Source organism: Bos mutus, chromosome 1, assembly GCF_027580195.1.
Source record: "Bos mutus isolate GX-2022 chromosome 1, NWIPB_WYAK_1.1, whole genome shotgun sequence".
Classification (NCBI taxonomy): Eukaryota; Metazoa; Chordata; class Mammalia; order Artiodactyla; family Bovidae; genus Bos; species Bos mutus.
In genome coordinates, this window is record NC_091617.1 from 66685885 (window position 1) to 66698820 (window position 12936).

The 12936-nt window shown below is 35.8% G+C and overlaps 1 protein-coding gene across 3 annotated transcripts in view; it reads left to right on the top strand.

Moving 5' to 3' along the window:
• The window catches only part of SEC22A (SEC22 homolog A, vesicle trafficking protein), an 85072-nt gene that overhangs the window by 25588 nt on the left and 46548 nt on the right, over positions 1 to 12936 (top strand). For all 3 annotated transcript variants that reach the window (XM_005893410.2, XM_070370216.1, XM_070370224.1), the window contains 2 exons: positions 5005 to 5168; positions 6311 to 6505. In XM_005893410.2, coding sequence (XP_005893472.2) covers positions 5005 to 5168; positions 6311 to 6505 — 359 coding nt within the window. The remainder of the gene's footprint in view (positions 1 to 5004; positions 5169 to 6310; positions 6506 to 12936) is intronic.

Consider the following 12936-nt stretch of genomic DNA (forward strand, 5'->3'; position numbering starts at 1 on the left):
TTTTCTAAATCCATGTTGAACATCTGGAAGTTCATGGTTCACGTACTGTTGAAGCCTGGCTTGGAGAATTTTGACCATTACTTTGCTAGCGTGTGAGATGAGTGCAATTGTGCAGTAGTTTGAACATTCTTTGGCATTGCCTTTCTTTAGGGTTGGAATGAAAACTGACCTTCTCCAGTCCTGTGGCTGAAAACTATATGTAATACAAATATTATTGCTATTTCAATTACTTTTTCATTTAGCATGCTAAAAAGTTCAGTTTTGTTTCTTTAATCTTGTTTTGTATATCATTTTAAGTATATTCCCAGTACCTATCTACAGGTTCCTGGTGGGCAGGCATTTGGTCTTTGACATTAAAGCTTGTAGAGTAGAATGCTGGATATGCACTGGGTGCTTTATTATTTGCTGTGAGAAAGATCATAGTCTTCACTTATCATTTTAGTTTGGTAGAACAAGCCAGCAAGTCCTAATAATGTTGATGTTTAATTGGTGATGTCTAAAAAAATTTTTTTGGCATTTAATAAATAAAATTAGGTACTAGGAAAAGTTTAATGTCTAAAACCACTTATTCATTTTGTTGGACTTTAGGAATCACTTGAGGTGTGGCCTGCTTGGATACATGTTAAAATTAGCTTTTAAACAAAATGACTGAAAGTGGTAAAGCCTCCTTATCTGTAGTTGGAACTTCAGCCAGCCTTACTTGCCCCAGACACTCTTGACCTTGGATTCCCTAAAGAAGTTTCTAGTATATGTGCCATGGAGAGGAACCAAAGATGTAATGAGGTTAGATAAATTCCTGGGTCAGAAGGAAGGCAATAGCTATAGAGATCAAATCCCATGGATCCCAAAGTCCAGAAGTGGAAGGAAATAAAAAAGGAAAAGGAAATTAAAGTGAAGTAGGAAAAAAACAGTGGCAATTTAAGAATTGTGCTCAAGGTGGAGAAAAGAGGACTTTTTGTTGTTGTTGTGAGGATTAGTAATGACTGTGATAAGAGGAAAGCCGACAAGCTTGTTAGCCCTTTATAACCATCTGGGGGTACTCAGGGCACAGGTGAGTAGTTCTACATGATCTCTGAGCACAGCTGTCTTTTAAATAGGGGGATGTTGAAGACTTAGTGATTTGAACTCAGGCCTTCTGGGAACAATGACCTGGGAGAGTATGTGAAGTTCTATTCCCTTCTGTCATTAGTCAGGTGTTTATTTAGCTTCTTGGTGTAGATGCCACTGAGCTGTGCAATTATCTGTGCATAGTATCTAAACCAACTAGGTATAAATGAATAAATGAATGATGCCATCTATGCACTTATTTATTTACAAATTTATTGAGCACTTATTGTGTACTGGACATAATATTCTAGATATTAAGAATACAGTGGTGAACTGTAAAGAATCATCTCTGCTCTCATGGAGCATAAATATTAGTGAGAGAGACATGAGAACAAACATACAAATAGGTAAGTATAAACTGGGTTAATTACGTGAAGATAGATAACATGTGCTTTATTTACATAAAGTAAGAATTAAATTAGATAAAATATGTAAAATACTTAGCAAAGGGCCTGGTTCATTCCAAGTGATCAGTAAACCGTACCTGCTATTACCATTACTATTATTAAACCGTACTATTACTGTTACTACTACTTCTCTTCTTCCTCCTCATCAAGGCAGAAGAACAACAGCCAGATTGTCTGTAACAAGTGAGCCAAATGAGCTCGATGGACAGGCTAAAGCCTGCACAGACTTGCTTGCCTCTAGTGGCTTTAGACTATTTCATTGCAAGTTGTCCTCAGTGCCATGGTAGGAGTCTCAGTTTGTCCCAGTAATATGAAAAAGTAGAACCTTTGATAACAGAGTTGTATCTAATTTTGGAAAACCAGCTTTGCATTTCAAAAAAATATAGCATTGTAAGGGTAAATTCACTATGAAAAGTCAATAGCATTTTTGGAGAATATCTAGCATTTATAATAAAATAAAGACTTTGTAATAAAGACTTGAAAACATTAATATACCATCTTAAAAACAGGACTTTTTTTATTTCACAAATAATTTGCCAGGTAAATTGAGTGCAAGGAAGAGAAACCATTTGGGATAAACACATGTAGGTGTCTATGGTTCACTCTGTTATTAATATGGAAGTATAGTAAAACCCTGTTATAGCACAAAAGCTGGAGTGTAAAAGCTTCCATCATATTATTGAAGGATAGTGAAGTAACGCCTCAGCAGCTACTTGAAAGTTCCAAGTGTTTAGAAGCTAATCACCAATTTTGTTCTATCGCAATTCAAGTTATTGTGAGATATATTTGAATGCTAACAACATGTTGAAGAATTTTGATAGTGACAGTGAAGATTTTTTTGGACAGGGAAAAGTATTTGGGAAAATCATACTTTGATTTTTCAATTTACTTGACAATTTTGTAGAAAAGTACAGTACATTATGGTTAAACTTTTTTGACTGTGACCCGTAAGAAGAGATACATTTTACTTTGTGACTGTCACTTAGCATACAAATAGGATAAACCAAAGTTTTATGAAACAATTGCATTCCAGCATTTTCTGTAATATTCTATTTCAGTTTTTAAGAAAATGCTGTGTGTAATTCATTAATTTTATGGTCTACTGGGGAGGGGTGCCAACTTGCAGCTTGAAAAACATTGCGTCAAATGGCTTTATGTTAAGTGGAACTTCAGAAAGGAATTTCAGGTTATTCCAGAAGCACAAGATCAGCACAGTTTCCCTAGTAGTATATCTCACACTGTTAATAATAGGTGATGAATAGGTGCCAACCCCACATCATTTGGCTGCCTTGGGTGGTCTTTTAAAAAAGATAGATGTATATTTGTTTTCATATGCATAACTCTCACTGGAAGGATGCATATGAAATTAATAGTAACATGAGTTGCTTGAGGGACAGAGAACTGAGTATCTGAGAGCAGCGGTGGGGATAAAATACTTCAAGTATATATTTCCTTTCATTTTTCATTCTTTTAAAATTTGAGTCATGTGAATATTTTAAAAGTTAAATTTAAAATGATATTAATAAATAAATTCTGCTTCTATAATAGTAGAGAAAAAGGGAGAGAGAGGAACTCTGATGTGGATCAGGGTTCGGTAGTAAAAATTGCTGTGACAGATTAGCAGTGTCTGGCATGGGAGTGGTGAGGTTACAGCCTCTACGCTGTTTGCTTCCCTTGATCTAGACCAGAACTGTGTTGACAATACCATGCAAGAACGTTTAATGACTCATTAAAAACCATCAATTTCTGTCCCATCCTATGCATGTTATAGGGCAATGTATACTTTGTTTCAGAAATTTTTTTTCCAATAGAAGATGGTTAATTTAAACATTTTTGTTTTAAATTTTAACTTATTTAGAAATAATTTCAAACTTTCAGAAAAGTTGTACAAGTATGAAAATTACAAATAATACTTGAACCCAGAGTCACATTTTGTTAACATTTTACCCCATTTACTTTATTGTTTCATCTATCTGATTTATTTTTGTCCAAACCATTTGAGAGAAACAAAAATACCATACCCTTTTATTCCTAACTACTTCAGAGTGTATTTTCTAAGGTTAGAGATATTCCTAGACTTAATTATAGTACAGTTATCAGATCTAGTATATTTAATACGGATACCATAGTTTTACCTAAACTACTGTACTGCCTGTTTTCTGTTTTTGTCAGTTGACCAAGGAATGTCCTCTGTAGAACTTTTCCCCTTCTGTAGCACAGGATCCAGACTAGGGTTCAGTTCAGTTCAGTTCAGTCGCTCAGTCGTGTCCGACTTTGCGACCCCATGAATAGCAGCATGCCAGGCCTCCCAGACTAGGGTTAGGTATTGCATTTAGTTGTGTCTCTTTAACCTCCTGTGATCAGAAACGTTTCCAAAGCCTTTCTTTCTTTCTTTTTTTTTTACAACATTGAGTTTTCTGAAGAATATAGCTCCCCACCCCACACCCTTTTAAAGGAAATAGAATGTTCATTATTCTGGTGTTCCTTCATGATTAGATTCAGATTATGCATTCTCAGCCAGAACTGATATGTCTGACTGAGGATCACATCTGGAGGCATGGCAAGGCCATATTAGAGTACTTGGTTAAGGTGTTGTCTAGTTTCTACTGTTTTATAAATACAATAGAATTCCCCTGCAGCCAATAAGCAATCCATGAGAAGACATTTTAAAGCCATGCACAATTTCCTTCTCCTTACCAAAGTACCTACCTAGATTTAGCATCCACTGTTTATAAATGGATTCAGTCTTTACTGTGTAGGCTGCAGAGTGCTAAGTTTTCCAGTTCTACCACTATCTCCACATGTACCAGGTGGTATTCAGCATTCTGCTGTGAACGAGAGTCTTCCTTTCTTCCCTTTTATTTGTTGTTATGAACTCATAAATTCTCTTTTTCCCCCACTGATACATAATTCATTTTGTGAAGTAGAGGATTTGATTTTGGAGTCAGTGGATAACTTTAGGAGGTCAGTTATCACCTTGAAACTGTCTGCCAAATTCTGTGTTGTTTCTGCAAAGAGTGTCCATAACTTTCATCAGAACCTCTAAAAAGTTCTTGATTCAAATAGTGTTAAATTCCTCTAGGTTGAACGATTGAAATGTTAAACTATCTGTGACCCTTATTTATTTGCATAGTCTTTCCTGCTTTCTACCCCAAGTGATAAGTAACTGAAGTGTTCGAATCACAGTATATGTCCCTCTCCACTTTTTAAAAATGAATCTTAATTGAGTATAGTTGATTTACAATGTTGTGTTAGTTTCTGCTATACAGCAAAGTGAATACATTCACTTTTTTGTCTATTGTTTTTAAACCGCAACTGAAACTAGCATTATATTTCAATTCCTTTAATTTTTTGCTAAAATATTTAATAAGTATTAGTAACATCAATGCCTCTGTAGCAGCAGAGTATGGTATATAGAGCCAGTCTTGTGAAGTAACGAATTACCTTGATTTAATTTGAAATTTTAAATCCGATGTTTTTTACACTGTAGTTTTATTAGTTCTATGGGAGTGAGCTACATGATGTTGTGCACTGAAAATTACCCAAATGTTCTGGCCTTCTCTTTCCTGGATGAGCTTCAGAAGGAGTTCATTACTACTTATAACATGATGAAGACAAATACTGCTGTCAGACCGTACTGTTTCATTGAATTTGGTAAGGGCCTGATTTTTTTTTTCCCTTTTCATTATCCTGTCTCTATTCAGTCATAAATGATTTTTCATCTAATACTAAGGGACAGAGAGAAAACTCAGAAAATTCTACTAACTTGCTTTTGACAGAATAGTTTGACAGTCTATAAATTATGGCAACTTCTTCACTTGAATGCCAATTGGTAAAGGTTCTGTTTGAACCCTGTAGAGGATCATGATTATTGGCTCAAAGAATTAATCCCAGAAGATAATTTCTCAGTGAGAAATTTATAAACTAGAGATTCAGAGCTTTGTGTTTATGTGATAGTATTTTTAGACTGCTTAATGTAGAACAGAAGTTGGCAAACATTTATTATAAAGGACCAGATAGTACAAATTTAGGCTTTAAGGATTATTTTCTCAGTCTCAGCCCTTGCTATTATAGCTTGAAAACAGCCATAGGCAATGCATAAATGAATGAGTATACTTATATTCCAGTAACATTTTATTCACAAATAGAATCAACAGGCTAGATTTGGCCTGTGGACATTAGTTTGCTTGACTCCTGATGCAGAAGGGGCAAAAAGGGTAAATTCAAGATGCAAATAGTGGAAATAAAATTGGGAGAAATTTAGGAAATGTTTTTTATTGACTTCATTAAATGTGTTCTTTAAAGCATATGTTCTAATGGTATAAGCAATAAATAAGAAAACAGATTTATATGAACATGCAATTTACAGTGTATGTTTTAATGTAATTACAACTGGTAATACTTACAGGTAATACTTTATGAGATCTGAATCCCTGTACAAATTAAGGCTTTGGTTTAAATTTAAAGGGAGCTGTTTTCATTTTTTTTTTTTCAGAGGTTCAGAGTAATTCCTTGAAGTGGATATAATTGTAGAAGTATTCTCACAACCATGTGATATTAAATCCTTAGTTTATTTATAATTACTAGTTTCTAGAGTATAATTTCTAGTGAGAAAAACTGATGATGCCAGGATATATTAACCATTAAACACAAATAATATTAGGGCATTCCATGACAGGTTGGACATTTAGGATAACAAACTGTTTATCACCAAATTTACTGTCTGTAAACATCACACTTTCAAATGATTTAATTAACAAATGACTGCAAGGAAATTTATTTTTTATTTTACATAGATAACTTCATTCAGAGGACCAAGCAGCGATATAATAATCCCAGGTCTCTTTCAACAAAGATAAATCTGTCTGACATGCAGATGGAAATCAAGCTGAGGCCCCCTTATCAAATTTCCATGGGTGAGCTGGGGTCAGCCAATGGAGTCACATCTGCATTTTCTGTTGACTATAAAGGTGCTGGTAAGATTTCTTCTGGTGAGTTCTGGATCTCAATTACTTCATTAAAAAAGTATTTTCTAAGAACTGAGGGACTCTTAAAAAATGAATTAATTTATTCTAAAATTTTAAAGCAAGTACATGAGAGAATGTAGAAGCTCAAAGTAATTAATCATTTCCCCCAATGTTTTATATAGTTATCTCTCAGATATATGTCTGATCAGAAAAATACTTTTAAACAGCAATCTCAAAGGAACTGTTTGCTAGAGAAACATTTAAGAAGGTTTCTTTGTACACATTTTTCTTGAAAAGAAAATGTTTATTTGCAATGTATACCTATAGGCATGTAAAGTGCTTTGCATTGTGTAAAAATGACTACATTTGAGGTCAAGGTTCTTGACTGTCATGGGAAATATGATCATCTACTCAGACGTCCCTCTCAAACAAGGAGTGTCATTCTCAACAGTTATGACATGTTGAAAATTTCTGCTTAAAAGTAAAACCCTTGTTATTTTATAAGGTAGTATATGCCACTGTTGAATTGCTTATTTTAAAAATTCTTTCTTGTATTTTTGAGCTAAAATCTGTTCCCTATAATGCCTACATTTGTCTAAGTTCTGTGACCTCTCCCTCCCTGGCTTCGGCTGTACCACAACTTTGAAATCAGCAGCTTTGTGTCCTTTTTATCCTGTTAGTCTGATTGACTTCATGTGAAATATCCCCAATTTCCTTACCCTTTTTGTCTATTGTATTTTGAAACCCTCCTCATCCTGGAAGCTTCCTCTTTATATGCTTACGTTTGTTAGTATTCTTCAGATGTGGCATTCAAGGTTGAACACAACATTTCATGTTTGGTTTGATTAATACAAATTATGGGAGAGAGAGGAAGCAGATTTCACTAAAATAATCCAGCTAGTCAGAAAACAAGTAAACAAACAAATAATAGTAACAAACCCTGGGGGAGAGGAGGTGGCTCAGTACCCAGAGTTGTTAAAATATAGTTTCTAAAATGCCTAGTTTCCAATGAAAACAATTACAAGACATTCAAAAGAAAAGGAAAGTATAATTCATACACTGGAAACAGGGTATGGTAGGGAAGGCAGGCAATAGAAACTGCCTGTGAGAATGACCTGATGTCAGATTTAACAGACAAAGACTTCAAAGTGGCCATTATAATTTTCTTCAAAGAACTAAAGGAGGCCATGATTAAAGAATATGATGGTGATGTCACATCAAATAGACAGTATTAATAAAAGAAAGAAATTTTAAAGTAAAGGAACCAAGTGGAAATTCTGGAATTGACAAATACAGCTGAAATAAAAAACTTGCTAGTTGGGCTCAACAGTAGATTTGAACAGGCAGAAAAAAGATCAATAGAGATTATGTAGTCCAAAGAACAGAGAGAAAAATGAAGAAAAATGAACAGAACTTCAGAAAAATATGGGGCCCTATTAAGCACACTAACATATGCATGATGGGAGAACCAGAAGGAAAGGAGAGAGAGGGGAGCAGAAGAAGCATTGAAGAAATAAAAGCTGAAAAGTTTCCACTTAGTCAAATATGTTAATCTGCTCCTCCAGGAAGCTCAAGGAATTCCAAACAGGATACATGCAAGAGAGTCACAAATAGATGAATCATTAAAAATGCTGAAAGACAAGGAAAAAATTTTAAAACAGCAAGAGAAAAACAATTTGTCATTTGCAGGGTTAACCACAACAAAATTAACAACTGCCTTCTCAACAGAAACAGTGGGGACAAGAAGGTGATGGGATAATATGCTCAAAAAACTCAAAGGGAAACAAAAACTCAACCAAGAATCCTATATATAGCAAGGCTGTCTTTCAAAAATGAAGGTGAAATAAAGATATTTGCAGATAAGCAGAAGATGAGAGAATTTGTTACTGGTGGACTCACCTTAAAGAAATACTGATGCAAGTTCTTCATATTTGAAAGCAAGACCCAGACAATAATTTGAATCCATACTGAAAGAAAAAAAAGCAAAGAGCAATCATAAAGGTAGTTAGACAATAAAATGTATTTTCTTCTTTTCTAAGTCAGTTAAAAGCAATATTATAAAGCTATATATGTATATATATATAATCTCAATAGATGGTGGAAAAAGCTTTTGACAAAGTTCAACAAACATTTGTGATGAAAGCTCTCCAGAAAGTAGGCTTAGAGGCAACCTGCCTCAACATAATAAAAACCATATATGACAAACCTCTTGTGTTGTTGGAAGAGGGTGTTTGCTATGACAAGTGCATTCTCTTGACAAAACTACATTAGCCTTTGCCCTGCTTCATTCTGTACTCCAAGATCAAATTTGCATGATACTCCAGGTGTTTCTTGACTTCCTACTTTTGCATTCCAGGCCCCTATAATGAAAAGGACATCTTTTTTGGGTGTTAGTTCTAGAAGGTCTTGTAGGTCTTCATAGAACCATTCAACTTCAGGTTCTTCAGCATTACTGGTTGGGGCATAGACTTGGATTACCGTGATATTGAATGGTTTGCCTTGGAAATGAACAGAGATCATCCTGTTGTTTTTGAGATTGCATCCAAGTACTGCATTTCGGGATCTTTTGTTGACTATGATGGCTACTCTATTTCTTCTAAGGGATTCTTGCCTACAGTAATAGATAAAATGGTTATCTGAGTTAAATTCACCCATTCCGTCCATTTTAGTTCACTGATTCCTAAAATGTCGACATTCACTCTTGCCATCTCCTGTTTGACCACTTCCAATTTGCCTTGATTCATGGAACTAACATTCCAGGATCCTACGCAATATTGCTCTTTACAGTATCAGTCTTTGCTTCTATCGCCAGTCACATCCACAACTGGGTGTTGGTTTTGCTTTGGCTCCATCTCTTCATTTATTCATGCAAAGATGGGCACAATAAAGGACAGATGGTATGGAGCTAACACAAGCAGAAGATAGTAAGAAGAGGTGGCAAGAATACACCAAAGAACTGTACAAAAAAGATCTTCACAACCCAGATAATCACAGTGGTTTGATCACTCACCTAGAGCCAGACATCCTGGAATGCAAAGTCAAGTGGGCCTTAGGAAGTATCACTACGAACAAAGCTAGTGGAGGTGATGGAATTCCAGTTGAACTATTTCAAATGCTAAAAGATGATGCTGTGAAAATGCTGCACTCAATATGTCAGCAAATTTGGAAAACTCAGCAGTGGCCACAGGACTGGAAAACGTCAGTTTTCATTCCAATCCCAAAGAAAGGCAATGCTAAAGAATGCTCACACTACCACACAATTGCATTCATCTCACACGCTAGTAAAGTAATGCTCAAAATTCTCCAAGCCAGGCTTCAGTAGTACCTGAACTGTGACCTTCTAGATGTTCAAGCTGGTTTTATTTTATTTATTTATTTTTTTTAAATTTTATTTTATTTTTAAACTTACAATATTGTATTAGTTTTGCCAAATATCAAAATGAATCCGCCACAGGTATACCTGTGTTCCGCATCCTGAACCCTCCTCACTCCTCCCTCCCCATACCCTCCCTCTGGGTCATCCCAGTGCACCAGCCCCAAGCATTCAGTATTGTGCATCGAACCTGGACTGGAGGCAGAGGAACCAGAGATCAAATTGCCAACATATGTTGGATCATTGAAAAAGCAAGAGAGTTCCAGAAAAACATCTATTTCTGCTTTATTGATGATGCCAAAGCCTTTGACTGTGTGGATCACAACAAACTGTGGAAAATTCTTAAAGAGATAGGAATACCAGACCACCTGACCTGCCTCCTGAGAAATCTGTATGCAGGTCAGGAAGCAACAGTTAGAACTGGACATGGAACAACAGATTGGTTTCAAATAGGGAAAGGAATATGTCAAGGCTGTATATTGTCCCCCTGCTTGTTTAACTTATATGCAGAGTACATCATGAGAAACACTGGGCTGGAGGAAGCACAAGCTGGCATCAAGATTGCCAGGAGAAATATCAATAACCTCAGGTATGCAGATGACACCACCCTTATGGCAGAAAGCAAAGAGGAACTAAAAAGCCTCTTGATGAAAGTGAAAGAGGAGAGTGAAAAAGTTGGCTTAAAACTCAACATTCAGAAAATGAAGATCATGGCATCTGGTCCCATCACTTCATGGGAAATAGATGGGGAAACTGTGAAAACAGCAACAGACTATTTTTTGGGGCTCCAAAATCATTGCAGATGGTGATTGCAGCCATGAAATTAAAAGACACTTACTCCTTGGAAGGAAAGTTATGACCAACCTAGATAGCATATTAAAAAGCAGAGACATTACTTTGCCAATAAGGGTCCATCTAGTCAAGGCTATGGTTTTTCCAGTAGTCATGTATGGATGTGAGAGTTGGACTGTAAAGACAGCTGAGCACTGAAGAATTGATGCTTTTGAACTGTGGTGTTGGAGAAGACTCTTGAGAGTCCCTTGGACTGCAAGGAGATCCAACCAGTCCATCAAGGAGATCCAACCAGTCCATCCTTAAGGAAATCAGTCCTGAATATTCATTGGAAGGACTGGTGCTGAAGCTGAAACTCCAATACTTTGGTCACCTGATGCAAAGAACTGACTCACTTGAAAAGACTCAAGATAAACAAAAATAGATGGAAAGATATACCGTGTTCTTGGATTGGAAGAATCACTATTGGCAAAATGACTATACTACCCAAAAGCAATCTATAGATTTAATGCAATCGCTATTCAAGGGCATTTTTCAAAGAATTAAAAGAAAAAATTTTACAATTTGTATGGAAACAAAAAAGACTCTGAATAGCAAAAGCAATCTTGAGAAAGAAGAATGGGCTGGAGGAATCAGGCTCCCTGACTTCCTAATATACTACAAATTTGCAGTAATCAAAACAATATGGTACTGGCACAAGAACAGAAATATAGATCAGTGTAACAGGATAGAAAGGCCAGAGGTAAACCCATGCACCTGTGGCCACCTGTGGCCAATCCAAGAACACAGTATATCTTTCCATTTATTTTTGTTATCTTGCACTTCTTTCATCAGTATCTTATAGTTTTCTGAGTACAGGTCTTTTACTTTCTTAGATCAGTTTATTCCTAGGTATTTTATTCTTTTTAATGCAATGGTAAATGGGATTATTTCCTTAATCTCTATTTCTGATCTTTCATTATTAGTGTATAGGAAAGCAAGATATTTCTGTTTATGAAAAAGGAGGCAAGAATATACAATGGAAAAAAGACAGTCTCTTCAATAAATGGTGCTGGTAAAACTGAACAACTGCATGTAAAAGAATGAAATTAGAACATTCCCTAATACCATACACACACACAAAACTCAAAATGGATTAAAGACCTAAATGCTGGATACCATAAAACTCTTAGAGGAAAATTAGACAGAATATTCTCTGACATAAATCACAGCAAGATATTTTTTGATCTGCTGCCTAGAGTGATGGGAAAAAAGACAAAAATAAACAAATGGGACCTAATTAAATTTAAAAGCTTTACACGGCAAAGGAAACCATAAAACAAAAAGACAACCATCACATGGGAGAAAATATTTGCCAACGAAGCAACAGCAGGGATTAATCTCCAAAATATACAAACACCTCATGCAGATCAATATAGAAAGAAAATGAACAACCCAATCAAAAGAAGTGTGGAAGACCTAAATAGACATTTCTTCAAAGAAGACATACAGATGGCCAACAGACACATAAAAGGATGCTCAACATTATTATTAGAGAAATGCAAATCAAAACTACAATGAGGTATCACCTCACACCAGTCAGCATGGCCATCATCAAAAATTCTACAAACAATAAATGCTGAAAAGGGAACCTTCCTACACTGTTGATAGGAGTGTAAATTGGTACAGCCACTATGGAGAATAGTATGGAGATTTCTTAAAAGACTAAAAGCAGAGCTATCATATGACTCAGCAATCCCATTCCTGGGCGTATATTTGGAGAAAACCATATTTCTAAAGGATGCATGTACTCCATTGTTCATTGCAGCACAGCGGGCAATGCAAATGTCCATTGACAGAGGAACGGATAAAGAATAGCTTCTTTATTCTTGCTCCTGTACGTATACACAGTAGAATATTGCTTGGTCATAAAAAGGAATGAAACAATGCCATTTGCAGAGATGTGGATGGACCTAGAGATTATCATAACAGGTGAAGTATCTCAGAAAAAGATATTGTATAATATTGCAGCTTTCCTGGTGGTTCAGATGGTAAAGAATCTGCCTGCAATGCAGGAGACCTGGATTCGATCCCTAGGTTGGGAAGATCTCCTGGAGAAGGAAATGGCAACCCACTCCAGTATTCTTGTCTGGAAAATTCCATGGACAGAGGAGCAGTAACCAGCACTTTATATGTGGATTTAGAAAAATGGTAGAGATGAACCTGTTTGCAAAACAGAAATAAAGACACTGACATAGAGAACAAATGTATGGCCACCAAGGGATGGGAGAGAGAGAGAGTGGGAAGAATT